The sequence below is a fragment of the Pseudorca crassidens genome, chromosome 11 (assembly GCF_039906515.1).
Source record: "Pseudorca crassidens isolate mPseCra1 chromosome 11, mPseCra1.hap1, whole genome shotgun sequence".
NCBI classification, from domain to species: Eukaryota; Metazoa; Chordata; class Mammalia; order Artiodactyla; family Delphinidae; genus Pseudorca; species Pseudorca crassidens.
In genome coordinates this window covers 22,301,066-22,321,817 of record NC_090306.1, presented here as the reverse complement: position 1 = coordinate 22,321,817, position 20,752 = coordinate 22,301,066, and the positions used below count along the sequence as shown (strand labels likewise).

The following is a 20,752-nucleotide window of genomic DNA, read 5'->3' as shown; positions in this document are numbered from 1 at the left end:
GATTGTCATTCAGAATTGAAGAAGAGATAAAGAACTCAGATAAGCAAAAACTGAAAGAGTTTTATCAATCTACCCTAAAAGAAATATTAAAGGGGCTTCTCTAAGTGGAAAAGAAGTTAGACTCTATAGGAAAGGGAAAATTGCAGTAGTAAAGGCATATATATAGTAAATTCTGTGGATCTACCACTTAAATAAGCTAGTAAAAATATTAAAAGACAAAAAAATGAAGACAAAATTGTAAAATCAACTATAACTACAATAAACAGTGAAGGAATAACCATGAAGATGTAAAATATGACATCAAAAACACAAAAGGGGGGGAGGAGTGAAAAAATTTAGATCTTTTAGAATGTATTTGAACTTAAGTGACTACCAGTTTAAAACAAGTAGATATAGTTATAGGTCAACATCTATGAACCCCATGGTAACCACAAATCAAAAACCACAAAAACTAGAAAGAAAGGAACACAAGCATACCACTAAAGAAAATCATTAAACCACAAAGGGTTTAAATTTGTTTAAACCACAAATCATTAAACCAAAAAGAAAAGGAACAGAAAACTACAAAACAACCAGGAAACAAGTAACAAATGGCAATAAGAACATACCTATCAATAATTACTTTAATTGTCAGTGGACTAGATGCTCCAATCAAAAGATATAAAGTGGCTGATTGGATTAAAGAAAAGCAAAACCCATCTATATGCTACTTACAAGAGAACCACTTCAGGACTGAAGACACACATGGACTGAAAGTGAGGGGATGGAAAAAATATTTCCTGCAAATGGAAACAAGAAAGAAGGGTTAGCAATACTCATACCAGACAAAATAGACAGTAAAACAAAGTCTATAAAACAAAAGACAAAGAAGGGCATTATATAATGATAAAGGGATCAATATAAGAAAAGTATACTATGCTTGTTAACATATATGCACCTTATACAGGAGCACCTAAATACATAAAGCAAATATTAACAGACATAAAGAGTGAAATTGATAATAATACAATAATAGTAGAGGACTTTAACACCCCACTTACATCAACGAACAGATGATCCAGACAGAAAATCAATAAGGAAACAGTGGTCTTAAATGGCACAATAGACCAGTTGGACTTAAGAGATATCTATCAGACATTTCATCCAAAAAGAGCAGATTACACATTATTGTCAAGTGCACATGGAATGTTCTCCAGTACAGATCACATTCTAGGCCACAAAACAAGACTCAACAAACTTAAGAGGATAGAAATTATATCAAGCATTTTTTCTAACCACAATAGTATAAAACCAAAAATAAATTACAGGTAGAAAAGTAGGAAAAACACAAACACGTGGAGACTAAACAACATGCTAATAAAAACCCAATGGGTCAGTGAAGAAATCCAAGAAGAAATCAGAAAATACCTCAAGACAAATGACAATAAACACGCAAGTTTCCAAAATCTATGGGACGCAGCAAAAGCAGTTCTGAAAGGGAAGTTTATAGTAATAAAGGCCTACCTCAAGAAACAAGAAAAATCTCAAATAAACAACCTAACCTAACACCTTAAAGGAATTAGAAAGAGAAGAACAAACAAAGCTCCCCGAAAAGAAATAAAGATCAGAGGGGAAATAAAGACCAAAAAAAGAAAAAAAAAGAAAAAAAGAAAAAAATCAATGAAACCAAAAACTGGTTTTTTGAAAAGATAACAAAATTGATAAGTCTTTAGCCAGACTCATCAAGAAAAAATAAGAGGACCCAAATAAAGATAAAAAATAAAAGAGGAGAAATTACAACTGACATCACAGAGATACCGAAAAACTATAAGAGAATACTACAAATAGTTCTGGCCAACAAATAGGATAATCAAGAAGAAAAGGATAAATTTCTAGAATCATACGTTCCAAGACTGAATCAGGAGGAACAGACTAATCACTAGTAGTGAAACTGAATTAGTAATCAAAAAAACTCTCAGCAAACAAAAGACAAGGACCAGATAGCTTCACAGGGGAATTCTACCAAACAGATAAAGAAAAGCTAATAGCTAGACTTCTCAAACTCTTTCAAAAAATTGAAGAGGAGGGAACACTTCCAAATTCATTCTAAAAGACCACCATGACCCTGATAACAAAACCAGGCAAAGACATTATAAAAAAAGAAAAGTACAGGCCTATATCTCTGGTGAATATAGGTTTAAAATTCCTCAACAAAATATTAGCAAACTGAATTCAACAATATATAAAAAGGATCATACACCATGATCAAGTGGGTTTATTTGAGGGATGCAAGGATGGTTCAATATCTGCAAATCAATCAATATGATATACCACGTGAACAAAAGGAGGGATAAAAATCACATGATCATCTCAATAGACCCAGAAAAAGCATTTTACAAAATTCAACATTCATTCATGATAAAAACTCTCATCAAAGTTGGTATAGAAGAAACATATCTCAACATAGTAAAGGCCATTTAAGACAAACCCACAGGTAACATCATACTCAATGGTGAAAAGCTCAAAGCTTTGCCTCTAAAATCATTAACAAAACAAGGATTCCCACTCTCACTACTTCTATTCAACTTAGTATTGGAAGTCCTAGCCACAGCAATCAGACAAGAAAAAAAAAAAGGCATCCAAATTGGAAGGGAAGAAGTAAAACTTTCAATATTTGCAGATGACATGATATTCCATAAAGAAAACCCTAAATTCTCCACCAAAATATTATTAGAATTAATAAATGAATTCAGTAAACTTGTAGGATAAAGGATTAATTTACAGAAATCTGTTGCATTTCTATACACTAATAATGAACTATCAGAAAGAGAAAGCAAGAAAACAATCCCATTTAAAATTGCATTAAAAAGAATAAAATACTTAGGAATAAACTTAACCAAGGAGGTGAAAGACCTATACTCTAAAAACTATAAAACATTGATGAAGGAAATTGAAGAAGATTCAATGAAATGGAAAGACATCCTATTTTCATGGATTGGAAGAATTAATATTGTTAAATGTCTGTATACCCAAAGCAATGTACAGATTTAATACAATCCCTATCAAAATACCCATGACATTTTTCACAGTACTAGAACAAATAATCCTAATAAAATCACAGAAGACCCTGAATAGCCAAAGCAATCTTGAGAAAAAAGAACAAAGTTAGAGGTATCATCCTCCCAGACTTCATATTATACTACAAAGCTACAGTAATCAAAACAGCATGGTACTGGCACAAAACAGACACATAGATCAATGGAACAGAATAGAGAGCTCAGAAATAAACCCATGCACCGATGGTCAATTAATCTATGACAAAGGAGGCAAGAATATACAATGGAGAGAAGACAGAATCTTCAATAAATGATATTAGGAAAACAGGACAGCTACATGCAAAAGAATGAAATTAGAATATTTTCTCACACCATATAAAAATAAATTCAAAATGGATTAAAAACCTAAATCTAAAATCTGATACCATGAAACTTTTAGAAGAAAATATAGGCAGAACACTCTCTGACATAAATTGTAGCAATATGTTTTTGGATCTGTCTCCTAAGACAAATGAAACAAAAGCAAAAATAAACAAATGGGCCCTAATTAAACTTAAAAGCTTTAACCCAGCAATGGAAACCATCAAGAAAATGAAAAGACAACCTACTGAATGGGAGATAATATTTGCTAACAGTATGACCAATAAGGGGTTAATATCCAAAATATATAAGCAGCCCATACAACTCAATACCAAAAAATTACAAACAACCCAATTGAAAAATGGGCAAAAGACCTGAATAGACACTTTTCCAAAGAAAACATACAGATTGCTGATAGGAACGTGAAAAGAAAAGATGTTCAACTTCACTAGTCATCAGGGAAATGTAAATCAAAACCACAATGAGATGTCATTTCACATCTGTTAGAATGCCTATCAGCAAAAAGACCACAAATAACAAATGTTGGTGAGGAGGTGGCGAAAAGGGAACCCTAGTACACTGTTGGTAGGAGTGTAAATTGGTGCAAGCACTATAGAAAACAGTATGGTGGTTCCTCAAAGAACTAAAAATAGAACTACCATATGACCCAGCAATTCCACTCCTGGGTATGTACCCAAAGTAATTGAAAACAGTATTTCAAAAAGATACATGCACTCCAATGTTCATTGCAGCATTATTTACAATAGCCAAGGTATGGAAGCAACCTAAGTGTCCATCAGCAGACGAATGCATAAAGATGATGTGGTGTATATATATATATATATATATATATATATATATATATATATATATATATATATATATACATATACATACAATGGAATACTACTCAGCCATAAAAAAGAATGAAACTTTGCCATTTGCAACAACATGGATGGACCTGGAGGCTATTATACTTAGTGAAATAAGACAGAGAAAGACAAATATTGTATGTTATCTGTTAAATGTGGAATCTAAAAAATAAAGCAAATGAATAACAAAATAGAAACAGACTCATGGAGACAGAGAGCAAACTTGTGGTTACCAGTGGAGAGAAGGAAGTGGGGAGGGGCAATACAGGGGTAGGGGGTTAAGAGGTACAAAGTACCATGTATAAAATAAACAAGTTGTGAGGGTATATTGTACAACACAGGGAATATAGCCAATTTTTAATAACTTTAAGTGGAGTATAATCTACAAAATATTGTATCACTATGTTGTACACCTGAAACATATAATATTCTAAATCAACTATATTTCAATGAAAACAAATTAAACAATTTGTGCAGACCAGATTCCACAAGATGTAAAATAAAGTTGACTAACATTTTTCAGAGTATTGACAGCAATATAAAATGATCTTTCAATGGGAAATATCAGAGAACTATTTCAATATCTCAAATATTACCTATTTCTTTTTTTTCAAATATTACCTATTTCATAAAAATCTAATTTCATAGTATTTTAATAAGGAACAATGTGACAAAAAGGGTTCTATGATAATACCAAATTAGGAAACAATGGATTAATCAGTTCAGTAATTTCTTTCTGGGGGAACTTCTTAGTGAGTTTAATATGCTTGTAATCATTATGAATCTGCAATCATGACTCTTTTTCAATGTGGCATGTTTGAGGAATTCTCCTTCACCTAATGTTGTTTTGGAGGTGCTTGAGGACAGGATGATAAATAGATTTTATCTATATGTTGCCTCAGTTGATTATGAGTGGTTGCCTGGAGCAGTGTGTTGAGAAGGATTCTGAAACCCAGTTGGATTCAACAAGAAAAATTATGTTATTTCTTTAGCCATGTCTGCCATGCATGTGAAGAGGATGGTGGCATAAATACCATGTCCTGCCATACCTCCTCTAGATATCTTAGAAGAATAGTTCTTCTTTGTCCCATTTCTTCTTATATAACTGTGTAAATTAGCTTCTCATATTTACTATGCTGAACTAAGTAATGATTTGTAAATACAATTTCCTTCTACCTATTTGAAATTTCCTAAGGTTTTCAAAATTCGTTTCACTATGGTCTTTAAAAGTTTGTAATGTATTTCTTTCCCAGATAGATAGGTTATATACTTCAGCAACTGAGATGGAAATAAACACCAAAAGTATAGGCAACAAAAGACAAAATAGACAAATGGAAATGCATCAAACTTAAAACCTTCTGTGCATCGAAGGAAACAACAGTGAAATGGCAACATACAGAATGAGAGAAATATTTACAAATCATGTATCTGATAAGGGGTTAATATCCAAAGTATAAAGAATTTCTACAACTCTCAATAGCAAAAATATCCTGATTGAAAAATGGGCAATGGACTTGACATTTCTTCAAAGCAGATATGCAAATAGCCAACAAGCATATGAAAAGATGCACAACATCACGAACAATTAAAGAAATGCAAATGAAAACCACAATGATAAATCAACTATACTCTAATAAAATTAAAAAAAAACACACAATGAGATATCACCTCACACCCATTAGGATGACCACTATAAAAAACAAAACAAAATAACGAGTGTTATTTGGATGTGGAGAAATCAGAACTCTTGTGTATTGTTGGTAGGGATGTAAAATGGTGCAGCCACTATGGAAAACAGCATAGCAGTTCTTCAAAAAGTTAAACAGAACTACCGTATATGATCCAGCAATCCCACTTCTGGGTATGTATTCAAAAGAATTAAAAGCAGGATCTTGCAGAGATATTTGTACACCCATGTTCATAAAAGCATTATTCACAATAGCCAAGAGGTAGAAGCAAATGTCTATTGATGGATGAACGAATAAAAATGTGGTATATACATATAATGGAATATTATTCAGCCTTAAAAGGAAGAAATCCTAGCATATGCTACAACGTAGATGAACCTTGGAGACATCATGCTGAGTGAAATAAGCCAGTCACAAAAAGACAGATACTGTATGACTCCACTTATACGAGATCTGGAGCAGTTGAACTTATAGAAACCGAGAGTAGAATTGTGGTTATCAGGGGCTGGGAGGAGGGGGAAGCAGGGAGTTGTTCAATGGGTATAGTCTCAGTTTTGAAGGTGAAAAAGTTCTAGAGATCTATTGGACAACAATGTGAATATAGTTAATCCTACAGAACTGTACACTTAAAAATGGTTAAGACAATAAATTGTATTGTGTGTTTTACAATTTAAAAAATATTTAAAAGAAAAGAAAAATAGTGGTGCATTGCGTTTAGGACAGCGTTAGGGGAAGGTAGAAAGACCCTGAGAGTCCCACAGCAAATCAAGAGGTTTACCAAAACGCAGGTTAAGAGCAACAGTCTGGGCCGCTCAGGTCGGATCCAACTCCACAGCTTACGAGCTGGGAAACATTGTTGAGTTATTTAACTCTGAGCCTCAGTTTCCTCATGTGTAAAATGGGGCAATACCAGCATTTATCTTCAGGGTTCTTAGGTGGCTTAAATTAATACATGTAAAAGGTTTAGGAACTGTGCCTGCCGTTTTAAGAATTTAATAAAAGTTAGATTTTATTCTTATTCCCTCAGAATGTCAGCAACTTAAGGGAATGCAGCCTGTAGCATTGGACAGATGGTTGTTCCAAGAATAAACGTCTTCTATATATAACAAAAGCATAGAAGAATGCTAAACACATCAACACCATTCCTCAAAGACGCAGTTGTAACATAAGTGTGATTAACTGACTTAAGTGATCTATTTGTAGTCTGATAAATTTAAAAGTTTATTGAAGAAGAAATGTTGAGATCAGAAAAGGCTACTATTCTCGCTACTTTATGAATTTATAAATTCATAGAAATACATATTTTTATTTTTAAAACTTTTCAGTGAAAAGGAATGAAAAAGTGTGGCGCAGGAAACTTCCTTCCACTCTCTTAGGTTTTGCTACTGGGCCTAAGAATTAAACTGACAAAGACAGGTTAACAGAAGAAAAGCATTCAAATTGCTTTAATTTTTTGTGTGTGCATGAGATCTCTTTAGAAGGAAAATGAAGACCTGAAGAAGCTATTAGGCCCAAAAGCTTATATCCATTTTTACACGAGGAAGGATAAATTGTGGGGATGTGATAAGACAAAGGAGCTTGGGCTAGGGGCAGTAAATTGTGGGACAGTGACTAGGAACTAAACGGGGGAAACTGATGGAAGATTGGTGTTATTTTACAAGGTGTGTTTGTACAGGTCCATTTCAACATCGATTTCCAGTTTCTGGTGAAAGAATGTTCTTCTCTTCCTGGTACAGGGAAGGCATCTTTCTTTGGGGAAATTTCATGTCCTGCTTTTAGGTAGAAAGGGGGAGTCACAGAGCCCTTCCTGTACCTGCTGTTCTCAAGTGCCTTCAGTTTAAAATAATCTGCCAAAGCAGCATGTTTTGGAAAGTCATGTTCTGAACCCTTCAGAAGAAAAGGTGATATACTATTACATTTAATTAATTTAAGCGGTTTGGTACTGGTGAAAGAATAGACAGATTAACTCAATAGCACGGAAGTCTCTCCCCTCCCTACCTTCCACTACCTGCATCTCCACCACCACCTCTTTTCCAAATAGGTTCCAGAATAGTATATAACAACTTAATTGATGGTAAAGGTAACATTTCAAAATGGTGGGAAAAGGAAGGACTAGTCACTGAATGGTTGTGGGGCAAGTGGCTAATATTTTGGAAAGAATAAGTAAACTTCTGTATGGTTAACAATTAAAATAAACTTCAGCTAGATCGAAGCCTTTAGGGTGACACTATAAAAGCACATGACACCGAGGAGGAAATACAGGTGTGTGTTTATTCGATCTTGGGGTGGAAAAGTTTTTCTTTTTGAGCATAAAAGCAAACAAGATTAAAAAAAAGGAAATATCGACATATTTAACCAGGTAAAAATTAACTCTAGATAGAACACTGTATACAAACTTCATGGGAATTGGGCAATGTTGATCTGTAATTACACTTCAATAAAGTCATTCTAAACAAAATAGTAAACATTTGTGTAGAAGGATGTTAACTGACATATTATCCATAATAGTAAAACTTTCCAAACATCCTAAATGTTCCATAGGAGGGGAATATTTTAAATAAATTGTTGGCTCCCTGTTCTATACCCATTCTGGATAAATCAGGAAGTGCCAATAGAACCATATTTAGAAATATAACTACAAATACCATAGTCAGTGAAAAAAAAGTTTCAGTGGTTGATCTAGAGAATGAGAATTAACAGTAAGTTGCCCCCTCTATTTTTTTTTTGGTACTTTTATGCCTTTCAATACTGACTTTTAACTGATATACATCTGTTACTTTCCTACAAAAAATATAAGAATAATACAATTGTATAAGTAGCAGGATTCTAACTTCAAAAAAAATCATCAGAATATAAAGGCCTAGAAAAAAGAAATATTCAAGTATCAATTGTGGTTTTTCACTAGGTAGTAAAATTATAGTTGATTTTTATTTTCTTAGCACTGTTCTATATTTCATTTTTTTCATTTTCACCATTGCACATTTTTTATTGAAGTAGAATTGATTTACAGTGTTGTGTTAGTTTCTGCTGTACAGCAAAATGATTCAGTTATATATATATATATATATATATATATATATTCTTTTTTATATTCTTTTCCATTATGGTTTATCACAGGATATTGAATATAGTTCCCTGAGCTATATAGTAGGACCTTGTTGTTTATCCATTCTATATATAATAGTTTGAATCTGCTAACCCCAAACTCCCAGTCCATCCCTCCTCCACCCACCCTCCCCCTTGGCAACCACAAGTCTGTTCTCTATGTTTGTGAGCCTGTTTCTGTTTTGTACACAGGTTCATTTGTGTCATATTTTAGATTCCACATATAAGTGATATCATATGGTATTTGTCTTTCTTTTTCTGACTTACTTCACTTAGTATGGTAATCTCTAGGTCCATCCATGTTGCTACAAATGGCATTATTTCATTCTTTTCATGGCTGAGTAATATTCCATTGTATATATGTACCACATCTTCTTTATCCATTCATCTGTTGATGGACATTTTGGTTGTTTCCATGTCTTGGCTATTGTGAATAGTGCTGCTATGAACATAGGGGTGCATGTAACTTTTTGAATTATAGTTTTGTCTGGATATATGCCCAGGAGTGGGATTGCCGAATCATATTGCAACTCTATTTTTAGTTTTTTGAGATACCTCCATACTGTTTTCCACAATGCCTGCATCAACTTCCCAATTCCCACCGACAGTGTAGGAGGGTTCCCCTAACAACCAGCAATTGTTATTGGTAGACTTTTTAATAATGGCCATTCTGACCGTGTGAGGTGGTACATCATTGTAGTTTTGATTTGCATTTCTCTAATAATCAGTGATGTTGAGCATGTTTTCATATGCCTGTGGTCCATCTGTATGTATTCTTCGGAGAAATGTCTATTTAGGTCTTCTGCCCATTTTTCCATTGGGTTGTTTTTTTGTTGCTGAGTTGTACGAACTGTTTGTATATGTTGGAAATTAAGCCCTTGTTGGTCATATCATTTGCAAATATTTTCTCCCAGTTCATAGGTTGTCTTTTCGTTTTGTTTATTGTTTCCTTTGCTGTGCAAAAGCTTGTAAGTTTGATTTAGGTCCCATTTGTTTATTTTTGCTTTTATTTCTATTGCCTTGGGAGACTGACCTAAGAAAACATTGCTATGATTTATGTCAGAGAATGTTTTGCCTATGTTCTCTTCTAGGAGTTTTATGTTGTCATGTCTTATATTTAAGTCTTTAAGTCATTTTGAGCTTATTTTTGTGTATGGTGTGAGGGTGTATTCTAACTTCATTGATTTACATGCAGCTGTCCAACCTTCCCCACACCACTTGCTGAAGAGACCTTTTCTTCATTGTATATTCTTGCCTCCTTTGTCAAAGATTAATTGACCATAGGTGTGTGGGTTTATTTCTTTGCTCTCTATTCTGTTCCATTGATCCATATGTCTGTTTTTGTGCCAATAACACACTGTTTTGATTTGTATAGTACTGTAGCTTTGTATTATTTGATTAATGATTTGTACTGTAGCTTTGTATTATTATCTGAAGTCTGGGAGGGTTATGCCTCCTGCTTTGTTCTTTTTCCTTAGGATTGCTTTGGTAATTCTGGGTCTTTTATGGTTCCATATAAATTTTAGGATTATTTCTTCTAGTTCTGTGAAAATTGTCACAGGTAAGTTGATAGGGATTACATTAAATTTGTAGATTGCTTTGGGTAGTATGGCCATTTTAACAATGTTAATTCTTCCAATCCAAGAGCATGGGATATCTTTCCATTTCTTTGAATTATCTTTAACTTCCTTTATTAATGTTTTATAGGTCTCAACATATAAGTCTTTTACCTCCTTGGTCAGGTTTATTCCTAAGTATTTTATTTTTTTGGATGTGATTTTAAAAGGAATTTTTTTTTTTACATTCCCTTTCTGATATTTCATTGTTAGTGTAAAGAAACGCAACCAATTTCTGTATGTTAATCTTGTACCCATTACTTTGCTGAATTTGTTTATCAGTTCTAGAATTTTTTGTGGGGAGCTTTTAGAGTTTTCTATATATAGTAATGTTATCTGCATATAATGACAATTTTACCTCTTCCCTTCCAATTTGGATAACTTTTATTCCTTTTTCTTGTCTGATTGCTGTGGCTAGGACTTCCAATACTATGTTGAAGAGAAGTGGTGAGAGTGGGCATCTTTGTTTTGTTCCAGATTTTAGCAGGAAGGCTTTCAGCTTTTCATCATTGAGTACTATATTGGCTGTTAGTTTGTCATAAATAGTTTTTATTATGTTGATATATGTTCCTTCTATACCCACTTTGGGTAAGAGGTTTTTATGATGAATAGATGTTGAATTTTATCAAATGCTTTTTCTGCATCTCTTGAGATGATCATGTGGTTTTTGTCTTTTCTTTTGTTGATGTGGTGTATCACATTGATTGATTTGCATATGTTGAACCATCCTTGTGATCCTGGGATGAATCCAACTTGGTTGTGATGTATGAACTTTTTCATGTGTTGTTGGATTTGGTTTGCAAATATTTTGTTGAGAATTTTTGCATGTATATTCATCAGATGTTGGCCTGTAATTTTCTTTTTTGATAGTGTGTTTTTGTCCTGTTTTGGTATCAGGGTGATGGTGGCTTCACAGAATGTCTTTGGGAGTGTTCCCTCTTCAATCTTTTGGAAGAATTTGAGACAGATAAGTATAAATTCTTCTTTGTATGTTTGGTAGAATTCACCTGTGAAGCTATCTGGTCCTGGACTTTTGTTTGTAGGGAGTTTTTTTTTAAATTATAGATTCTATTTCACTTCTAGTGATCAGTCTGTTCAAATTATCAGTTTCTTCTTGCTTCAGTTTTGGTGGGCTGTATGTTTCCAGGAACTTGTCCATTTCTTCTAGGTTGTCAAATTTGTTAGCATATAATTCTTCTTTTTTTTTTTATATTTCTGTGGTATCAGTTGTTATTTCTCCTTTTTCATTTCTTATTTTCTTTATTTGGGTCTTCTCTCTTTTCTTCTTGGTGAGCCTGCCCAGAGGTTTGTCAATTTTGTTTACCCTTTCAAAGAACCAACTCTTGGTTTTATTGATTTTTTCTACTTTTTAAAATCTCTCTTCTATTTATTTCCTCTCTGATCTTTATTATTTCCTTCCTTCTGCTGATTTTAGGTTTCATTTGTTGTTCTTTTCCTAATTCTTTTAGGTAGTAGGTCAGGTTATTTATTTGTGATTTTGTTTTTTGAGGAAGGCCTGTATTGCTATGAACTTCCCTTTCAGAACTGCTTTTGCTCCATCCCATAGATTTTGTATGGTTGTGTTTTCATTGTCATTTGTTTTAAGGTGTCTTTTAATTTCCTCTTTGATTTCATTGTTGACCCACTGGTTTTTTAGTAGCATGTTGTTTAGTCTCCATGTAATCATTTTTTTCTCATTTCTTTTTCTGTGGTTGATTTCTAGTTTTATGCAGTTGTGGTCTGAAAAGATACTTGACATAATGTCTATACTCTTAAATTTGTTGAGGCTTGTTTTGTGCCCTGGTATGTGGTCAGTTCTAGAGAATGTTCCATGTGCACTTGAACAGAATGTGTATTCTGTGGTTTTTTTGTATGTAATGTCCTGAAAATATCAATTAAGTCTAACTGTTCTATTGTATCATTTAGGATCTCTGCTGCCTCATTGATTTTCTGTCTAAAAGATCATTGGTGTGAGTGAGGTGTTAATGTTTCCTACTGTTATCATCACATTCCTGTCAAGTTCTCCCTTTATGTCTGTTAGTACTTGATTTATGTATTTGGGTGCTCCTCTATTGGGTGCTTATATGTTGATGAGTGTAATATCCTCTTCTTATATTTATCCTTTTATCATTAAATAGTGTCCTTATTTATCTTTCTTTATGGCCTTTGTTTTAATGTCTATTTTGTCTGATATGAGTATTGCAACCCCTGCTTTCTTGTCATTTCTGTTTATGTGAAATAGCTTTTTCCATCCCCTCACTTTCAATCTATGTGTGTCCTTTGCCCTAAAGTGGGTCTATTGTAGGCAGCATATTGTAGGCTCTTGTTTTTTTATCCAATCTGCCACTTTGTCTTTTGATTGGAGCATTTATTCCATTGACATTTAAGGTAATTATTGATAGATATGTATTCATTGCCATTTTAAACCTTGTTTTCCAGTTGATTCTGTATTTCTTCTTTATTCCTTTCTTTTCCTTTTTGTGGTTTGATGAGTTCCTTTTATATTATGCTTGTGTTCTCTTCTTTCTGGCTATTGTGAATCTATTGTATGTTTTTGATTTGTGGTTATCCTGTTTTTCAAGTATGTTAACCCCTTCCTGTATCTACTTGCTTTAGACTGATATTCATACAGGCTCAAAAACATTCTAGAAGAAAAAAACCCTACATTTTCTTACTCTCCTCCTCCATATTTTATTATTTTGATGTCCTCTTTTACATCTTCATGTTTATCCTTTTGCTGTTCATTGTGGTTATTATTACCTCACAAAAATTTGTTTTGATTTTTAAAATCTGTATACTGGCTTATTTAAGTGATTTACTTTCCAATTGTGATTTTCTCTTTCCTATAGTTTCTTGCCTCTTTTCTATTTAAAGAAGACCTTTCAATATTTCTTTTAGGATAGGTTTAGTATTGCTGTATCCTTTTAGTTTTTGTTTATCTGAGAAATTCTTTCTCTCTACTTCTATTCTAAATGATAATCTTGCTGCATAGAGTATACTAGGTTGCAAATTTTTCCCTTTCAGGACTTTGAATATATCTTGCCACTCCCTTCTGGCCTGCAACGTTTCTGTAGAGAAATCAGCTGATAGCCTTATGGGGTTCCCTTGTAATTCTTTGTTTTTCTCTTGCTGCCTCTAGAATCCTATCTTTAACTTTTGCTGTTTTTATTATAATATGTCTTGGTATAGGTCTGTTTGGGTTCATCTTGTTTGGGATCTTCTGTGCTTCCTGTACCTGGATATCTGTTTTCTTTTTTAGGTTTGGGAAGTTTTCAGTCATAATTTCTTCAAATACATTTTTGGTCCCCTTTTCTCTTTCTTCTCCTGGAATTCCTATTATGCATAGATTGGCACACTTTATATTATCCCATAGGTCTCTTACATTGCTTTCATTTTTCTGTTCATTTGGCTTTCTGTCTGCTGTTCTGGTTGGGTGATTTCTATTATTCTATCTTCCAGATCACTTATTTGCTCTGCATTGTTCAATCTGCTATTCATTGCCTTTAGCTCAGCTTTTATCTTAGCAAATTAGTTTTCTAATTTTTCTTGGCTCCTCTTATAGTTTCTAGTTCCTTTTTATAGTAATCTGCATTTCTATCAGTAGCCTTTCTTAGTTCCTTCAGTATTTTCATTCTCTCATTTTTGAACTTGGTATCTGTCAGACGGAAGAGGTGTTTCATTGTTTGTTCTTCCAGGGGAGTTCTTTTGATCTTTTAACTGGGAGCGGTTCCTTTGCTTCCTCATTTCACTTGTATTTCTCTTACTCTGTGAGTTTAGGAGAAACGATTATCTACTGTGGTCTTGGAGGGCTATTTCTATGTGGGTGTCCCTGTGTAGCCTGCGTGGGTTTAATATTTTTAGTGCAAGGGCTGTTTTTAGTATGAATGCCTGCCACCTCTTTCCTCGGTGTGTCCTAGCCATTATCCCCTTGATAGGGGGTGTGACTGATGTTGTGGTGACCAGAGCCTGCCCTGGATATTGAGCGGGTCCTCCTCTTTGCTCTGTGGTTGTCACAGCACTGTCAGGGGCAGGGTCTGCTCCCTAGTTGCTGGAGTAGAAGCTGCCAGATCCGTTTTTGAGCTGCATTTCTGAGCTGCGGTGTGAGGTAGGTGGGATCATATTCCTCCGTCACAGCTGTCCACCAGTGAGTGCGCTCTGTTGTGTCACTTTTCACCTGTTGTGTGGGCTCACAAAGTACACTGTTGTTGGCATCGCCCTTGGCCCTGCCTCAACCGTGGGAATGCTGGCAATTGACCCTAGTGTCCCTCAGGCATTGTTTTCACAAGGCCACCAGCACAGATCCATTACGTCAGGTCCCGGACTGCAGTAATCAGGTATCTGAACCTGCTGTGGGAGCTAATGAGGCAGCTCAGACCCTCACCTCACCCAGCCCCCACCTGTATGTGCCCACAAAGCTCATGGTTGATAAAGCCAGACCCATCCCAGCCACAGGAGCCCCTGTTGTCTGCTCAGATGTCCTGCAGGCACTGAGTTTACAAAGCTGGTGGCAGAGGTTTAAATTCATGCTTCATACAGCCACGGGGAGATATTTCAGCCCTGCTTTTTTTTTTTTTTTTGGTACGCGGGCCTCTCACTGTTGTGGCCTCTCCCGTTGCGGAGCACAGGCTCTGGACGCGCAGGCTCAGCGGCCATGGCTCACGGGCCCAGCTGCTCCGCGGCATGTGGGAGCTTCCCGGACCTGGGCACGAACCCGTGTCACCTGCATCGGAAGAAGGACTCTCAACCACTGTGCCACCAGGGAAGCCCTCAGCCCTGCTTCTTAACTCACATGGCCCCTGGGGCTCAGCTATGATTTCATCCCCACCTCTGCATGTGGGCAACCTGCTGGTACCTGCTCCTGGAGCCCACTGAGGCAGTGGCTGGGGGGCAGAGAAAGAGGCTGCTAAGGCGGGCCCACCCCTCCCTTTATGCGCCACTTATCAATGGCACTTTGCTTTAATGGCAGGCCTGGGCTTCTTCCGTGTACACCCCTGTTTGCAGCTGCACCACGCTCCAGCCCCACTCAGGCTGTCTCCATGCAGCCAACCCCAGTCTTCTCCCTGGATCTGTCCTCTGAAACCCGAGTTTCAGCACCCAGCCCCAGCCTGTACCAGCAGACATGCGTCTTGGGCTGGGGCACGCAGAGCTGTGGCACGGACCATCTGTGCAGGTCTCTGCTCTGCCTGCCACAAACCAGTTGTTGTGCTCTCCATGGAGCCTCTAAAGCTCCCTTCTGTCCTGGCTGATGTCCCTGGGACTTCCCAGGGTGTGGGAACCTTTCCTCCCTCCCAGGGGCACAGGTCCTCTTCTGCTTCATTTTTTTTTTTTCCTCTCGTCCTACCCAGTTATCTGCAGATCTTTCTTGTCCTTTCAGGTGTCTGAGATCTGCTAGCGTTCAGTAAGTATTCTGGAGAATTGTTCCATATATAGATGTATTTCTGATATATCTGTGGGAGGAGGTGAGTTCCACGTCGTTCTACTCCCCATCTTGATTGGATCCCACTTTTCTGTATTTCTGAATTTTCGATAATGAATATAAAGTTCCTTTATAATCAGAAAACCAATTAAAAACAAAATATGCTGCTACCGTTATTACAAAGAAATAGAATAGTATCCTTTCTATTGTAAATATTACGAATTTGATTATCTTACATATAATCTGATATGTATCCATCCTCCCCCCAAAAAACCATTTCAGGCCCTATAACTATGTCTTTCTTGATCTTTGTTAAATGAAACAGAATACTATGGATTCCCACAAATAACTGAACAATCAGGTAATTGTTTGCTATTGGTCTAGATGTTGGTTCTGATAGACGGGAAGCCTTTTGGGTTACTGCATATTCAACCAAGTATTAAATGAGATTTCCAAGAGGTCACTTAAGTTACAAGTTTATATAATCTAGGCTTCTAATTTTAGTATTTTTTAACAAATATTTTATCGCAAAAATTATTTTGATGCCTTTACCCCCAAGGTAACATGCAACAGATTTCTTCCTGGATAAGAGTAAATGTGGGAAATACTGCCTAACAGTCAGCCTAGTGCTAGGACTGCCTAAGAAAGTGTAAAGTCAATGCCAGAAACACATAGGGAGACAAGGATTTAACAACCCTTTATTGTCTCTCTCAACACATACCTTAGGCAATGGACAGAGCCCTCCAAAGTGACTAGTGGCTGGGTATCAAACAAAAGAGGTAGCCAAGGCTTAAAAACATGTGATGTAACTTGCTATTCCTTGCCATGACCCACGCTCCAAAAAAAAAAAAAAAAAAACACACACACACCAAAAAACAACAACCAAAAACAAACTATGAAAGACTTGAGGCTCACATAACCTAAACACACAATTCTAGGAAATCATCAGCTCTCAAGAGTTACAAGCTTTCCATTGTCTCTTCTGCCTACATCCTCATTCTTTCCTCTGGCCCTAGGCTGTCAGGCAGTTGGCTATTTTTGACCTGATTTCCCTTTCAAGGATGCCTTTAAACCCAGATTTAGTCATGGAACCAAAGCCTTGCCATCTGTATATTTCAGCCTGTTGACCACAGAAAAGTCCATCTGAACCAAGTTGAACCAGAGGCTTAATCAATGGACATTTTTGTGTGAATTACTAGGAAATAGAGAAGCTCTCTTTCCATTGTAATTGTCAGGTATAAGGATAATTTGTGCTTGGAGCTTCTGAGCATTAGTATGGAGAACAAGGTCCACTAGAGGATAACACCCGCTTACAGGAAAGCAAAGCTGAGAGTTGGAAAGAGAGACAGGCAGGGAAGGGGGAGAAGTCAAGTCAGGGAGACAGTGCTAATGACATCAGATGTGATATGAGCAGAAGGAAACCTTTAATGGATTAAGCCACTGACACTTTAGAGTTGTGACAGCAGTTAGTACACCCTGATGAACACACCCCAAAATGTATAAAGTAACATATACCTCCCTTCCCAGTGGTCTTAGAACACTGGATCTTCTACCCATTCTATGTTTCCACTTTATAAAATAGTTAAGGACACACTTTTTGGAGGAAGTTTAAAATGTTAAATGAAAACTTCAAACTAGTAATTATTATAAAATATAGTTTAATTTCACTCTTCATTATTTACCACAAAATTTAAAAAATACCAACATACACACAAGAGCAAGTGAAATGGAAAAGAGCTTAAAAATTGTATAAAAGACAAACCTAAACTCAACACTAAGAGCAGTGACACACACACTCAACACTCCGCAATGAGTTCAGAAAGCACATTCTAGGTTGGATGGGTTTTCCTTCCAAAGTCCGCTTTTACTGGAGCCACATCTGGAGAGGTCTCTAAACCAAAATTCTTATTTTATGTGGAAGGGATCTTCCCAGACTTCTCTTAAAAAGCATTTCTTATAAAACAGGGGCAGACTTATTCTGGACACAGAAGTCATAAATGCCTGTCCTAGGCCCCATGGAACTTGGAAAAATTAATCTAATGAAAACAAAGCCCTATAGGAATGGGAAAGTGACACCTAGTGGCCACGCAGCAGGTTTTCTTTATGGCTTCTGATCATTGTAGACGTCAGGGCTGCTGTGCCCACAATACTACGCTTGGCAAATCTGAGTCTCTAATTCCAGAGCCCAACAATGACCTACCTGAGTGGTGGATTCCTCTTTACAGCAGGATCTGAAACTGGACCCACTAAACATGGTCTGATACCTAGAGAGTTGCTATTTTATATACCTGTGTCCTAGACTCTATGGAGATCTGTCAAAGATTATGAGGACCAATGAATATAAGCCTTTTCCCATTATGACACTGTAATTAGATACTTCCCTTTAATTCCATTTATTTACCAAAAGTCTATTCTGTATCTTCTTGTTTGTCTTTGTGCTTATCAATGGATTTCCCAATTTAGTGACTACCATAGGGTGTCAACATATACCTCAAGTTTTGTTTGATTTCAGGCTAATAAAATGTTTAACATTTTCAAGTTTACTCATTTCAAAAAAGTTTTAAATTTGATACATCGATAGAGGTTCACAGTTATTTGCACTGAACCGAGGATCAATAAATGTCCTTTAAACCATAGCATTTAGAGGTAAATATCATACTTATAACCTTTGGTCTGCTTAAATAACATCCACTTAATAAAATGTTCTAGAGCAGGGCCATAGAATGGAAATATAAAGTGTGCCACATGTGTAATCTAAAACGTTCTAGTAGCCACATTAGGACTGTAAGAAAATAAAATTAACTTTAATGTTTAATTTGGTATACCCAAAATATTTGAACCGTAATCAATATAAAACTGTTAATGTGATATTTTATATTCCCTTTTTTCATACTAAGCCTTTGAAATCTGGTACGCACTTTACATCCATAGCACATCTGAATATGTATTAGCCATGTTTCAAGTACTCAGTAGTCACATGTGGCCAGCGGCTATCATACCGGACAGCATATGTCTAGCAACAGGCTAATGCTCGAGTCCTGCGGGTCAGAATCACAGAATTAGAACTGGAAGTAAATGGAGAGATCAAACCTCTTTTTACAAAAAAGGAAACAGAGGTACAGAGAGTTTAAATGGCTTGCTTGAGGTCACACAGATAAATTTAGGTTGAGTGGGCTCTCCTGATTCCAGGCATGCCTCTCACTGCACTACATCATTGTAGGTAATTCTCAGAATTAAAAAAAACAAAATAGGGCTCCCCTGGTGGCACAGTGGTTGAGAGTCCACCTGCCGATGCGGGGGACATGGGTTCGTGCCCCGGTCCGGGAAGATCCCACATGCCGCGGAGCGGCTGGGCCCGTGAGCCATGGTCGCTGAGCCTGCGCGTCCGGAGCCTGTGTTCCGCAACGGGAGAGGTCACAACAGTGAGAGGCCCGCGTACCGCCAAAAAAAAAAAGAGTATTCTTTATAGGATGTTTTCATTAAACTTATATTTTTCACCAAAACGTAAGAACTTAATTGGTAGGAGAAAAAAGTAATATAGTATAAAGCATAAAAATACGTCACTCCCAGTAGCAATCAAATATAAACAGAAAAAATATATATATAAATAGAATGCATTTTGAAGAAAGCACTGAGCTTAGAGCTACAGCATCATACAATGCATGGATTGGATCCTGGGTCCAGGGCAAAAGCTAAATATCAGAGTGGGCTACTAAAGGATCAAAGCCTTCAATTGACTTTCCATCCATAAGGCTATAGGATAACCTCTCCTCTTGCAAAGACAGAATTGTTACTGTGCAAGCAGCCATGGCCAGCCTCTAGAAAGTCTGCCTCTCAGATCCCTGCATCATGAAGTTTTGCCCCACCTGCTTTGGAGGTCATGCAGCCACAATGACCTATCCTGCTACCACTAGCTTAGGCTGACTCTGGCGGTCTAGCCCGACCTGCAATGGTCCAGATCCCTAAAATGTTACATTTGTAGGCAGGCCTCTCTGGCTTAGAGAACAGATGTGATCCTTCATGCTTCTTCAGACTTAACTGTCATGCTTAGGCCACTACAAACCAATGTATCCCCCATCTTGTGAGGGTTTTTTTTGGCTTATTCTAAACCTAGATGTCTCCCAAGTCCTCAAATGCCAGAACCAGGAATGGTGCTGACCCTCTGACATTACTGGAACATTGCATCGGCTCAAGACAATAGGCCAATACATCTTTGCCCACACGGCCACTGCAAATGTCAAACGTGAAGGAACATTTGATTTTGGTTGTTGCCTGTTGCTATGTTTGCCATTAACGTGTCTGAAAGTTCTAATCTATTACTTACAGCCTACGGAAATATGTGAGGTCAAAAGAATGCTTTGTTTTCGTGGGGCTCTGAGGGAAATCTGCTGGAGATGTACAGCACCACATAGAAAAGGAAAACTGGATTTGATCCCCATATCTGAGCCTCAGAGTTTCCCCATTAGTTTCCTAGACTATCATTACTTTCCCTGTGGGGCACAAAAGAGAATATATGGGAACACACGTAATAAACTAGAAAGAGCTATTAAAACCATAGGTATTATGGAAGTATGATCTTCAAAAAGGTAGCTACACATAATTTTATTTTTGGTTTTTTGGGGGGTTTTTTTTGGCTGCGCTGCACTGCTTGCGGGATCTT

The 20,752-nt window shown here is 36.5% G+C and overlaps 1 protein-coding gene across 2 annotated transcripts in view; it reads right to left on the bottom strand.

Moving 5' to 3' along the window:
- Positions 1-651: 651 nt before the first annotated feature.
- The window catches only part of BMAL2 (basic helix-loop-helix ARNT like 2), a 104,033-nt gene continuing 83,932 nt past the window's right edge, over positions 652-20,752 (bottom strand). Inside the window, exon 19 of one of the 2 annotated variants that reach the window (XM_067695993.1) lies at positions 652-779. In XM_067695993.1, the coding sequence (XP_067552094.1) occupies positions 727-779 (53 nt within the window). In that variant the 3' untranslated portion in view covers positions 652-726. The remainder of the gene's footprint in view (positions 780-20,752) is intronic. The other variant, XR_010932299.1, reaches the window with a different exon arrangement.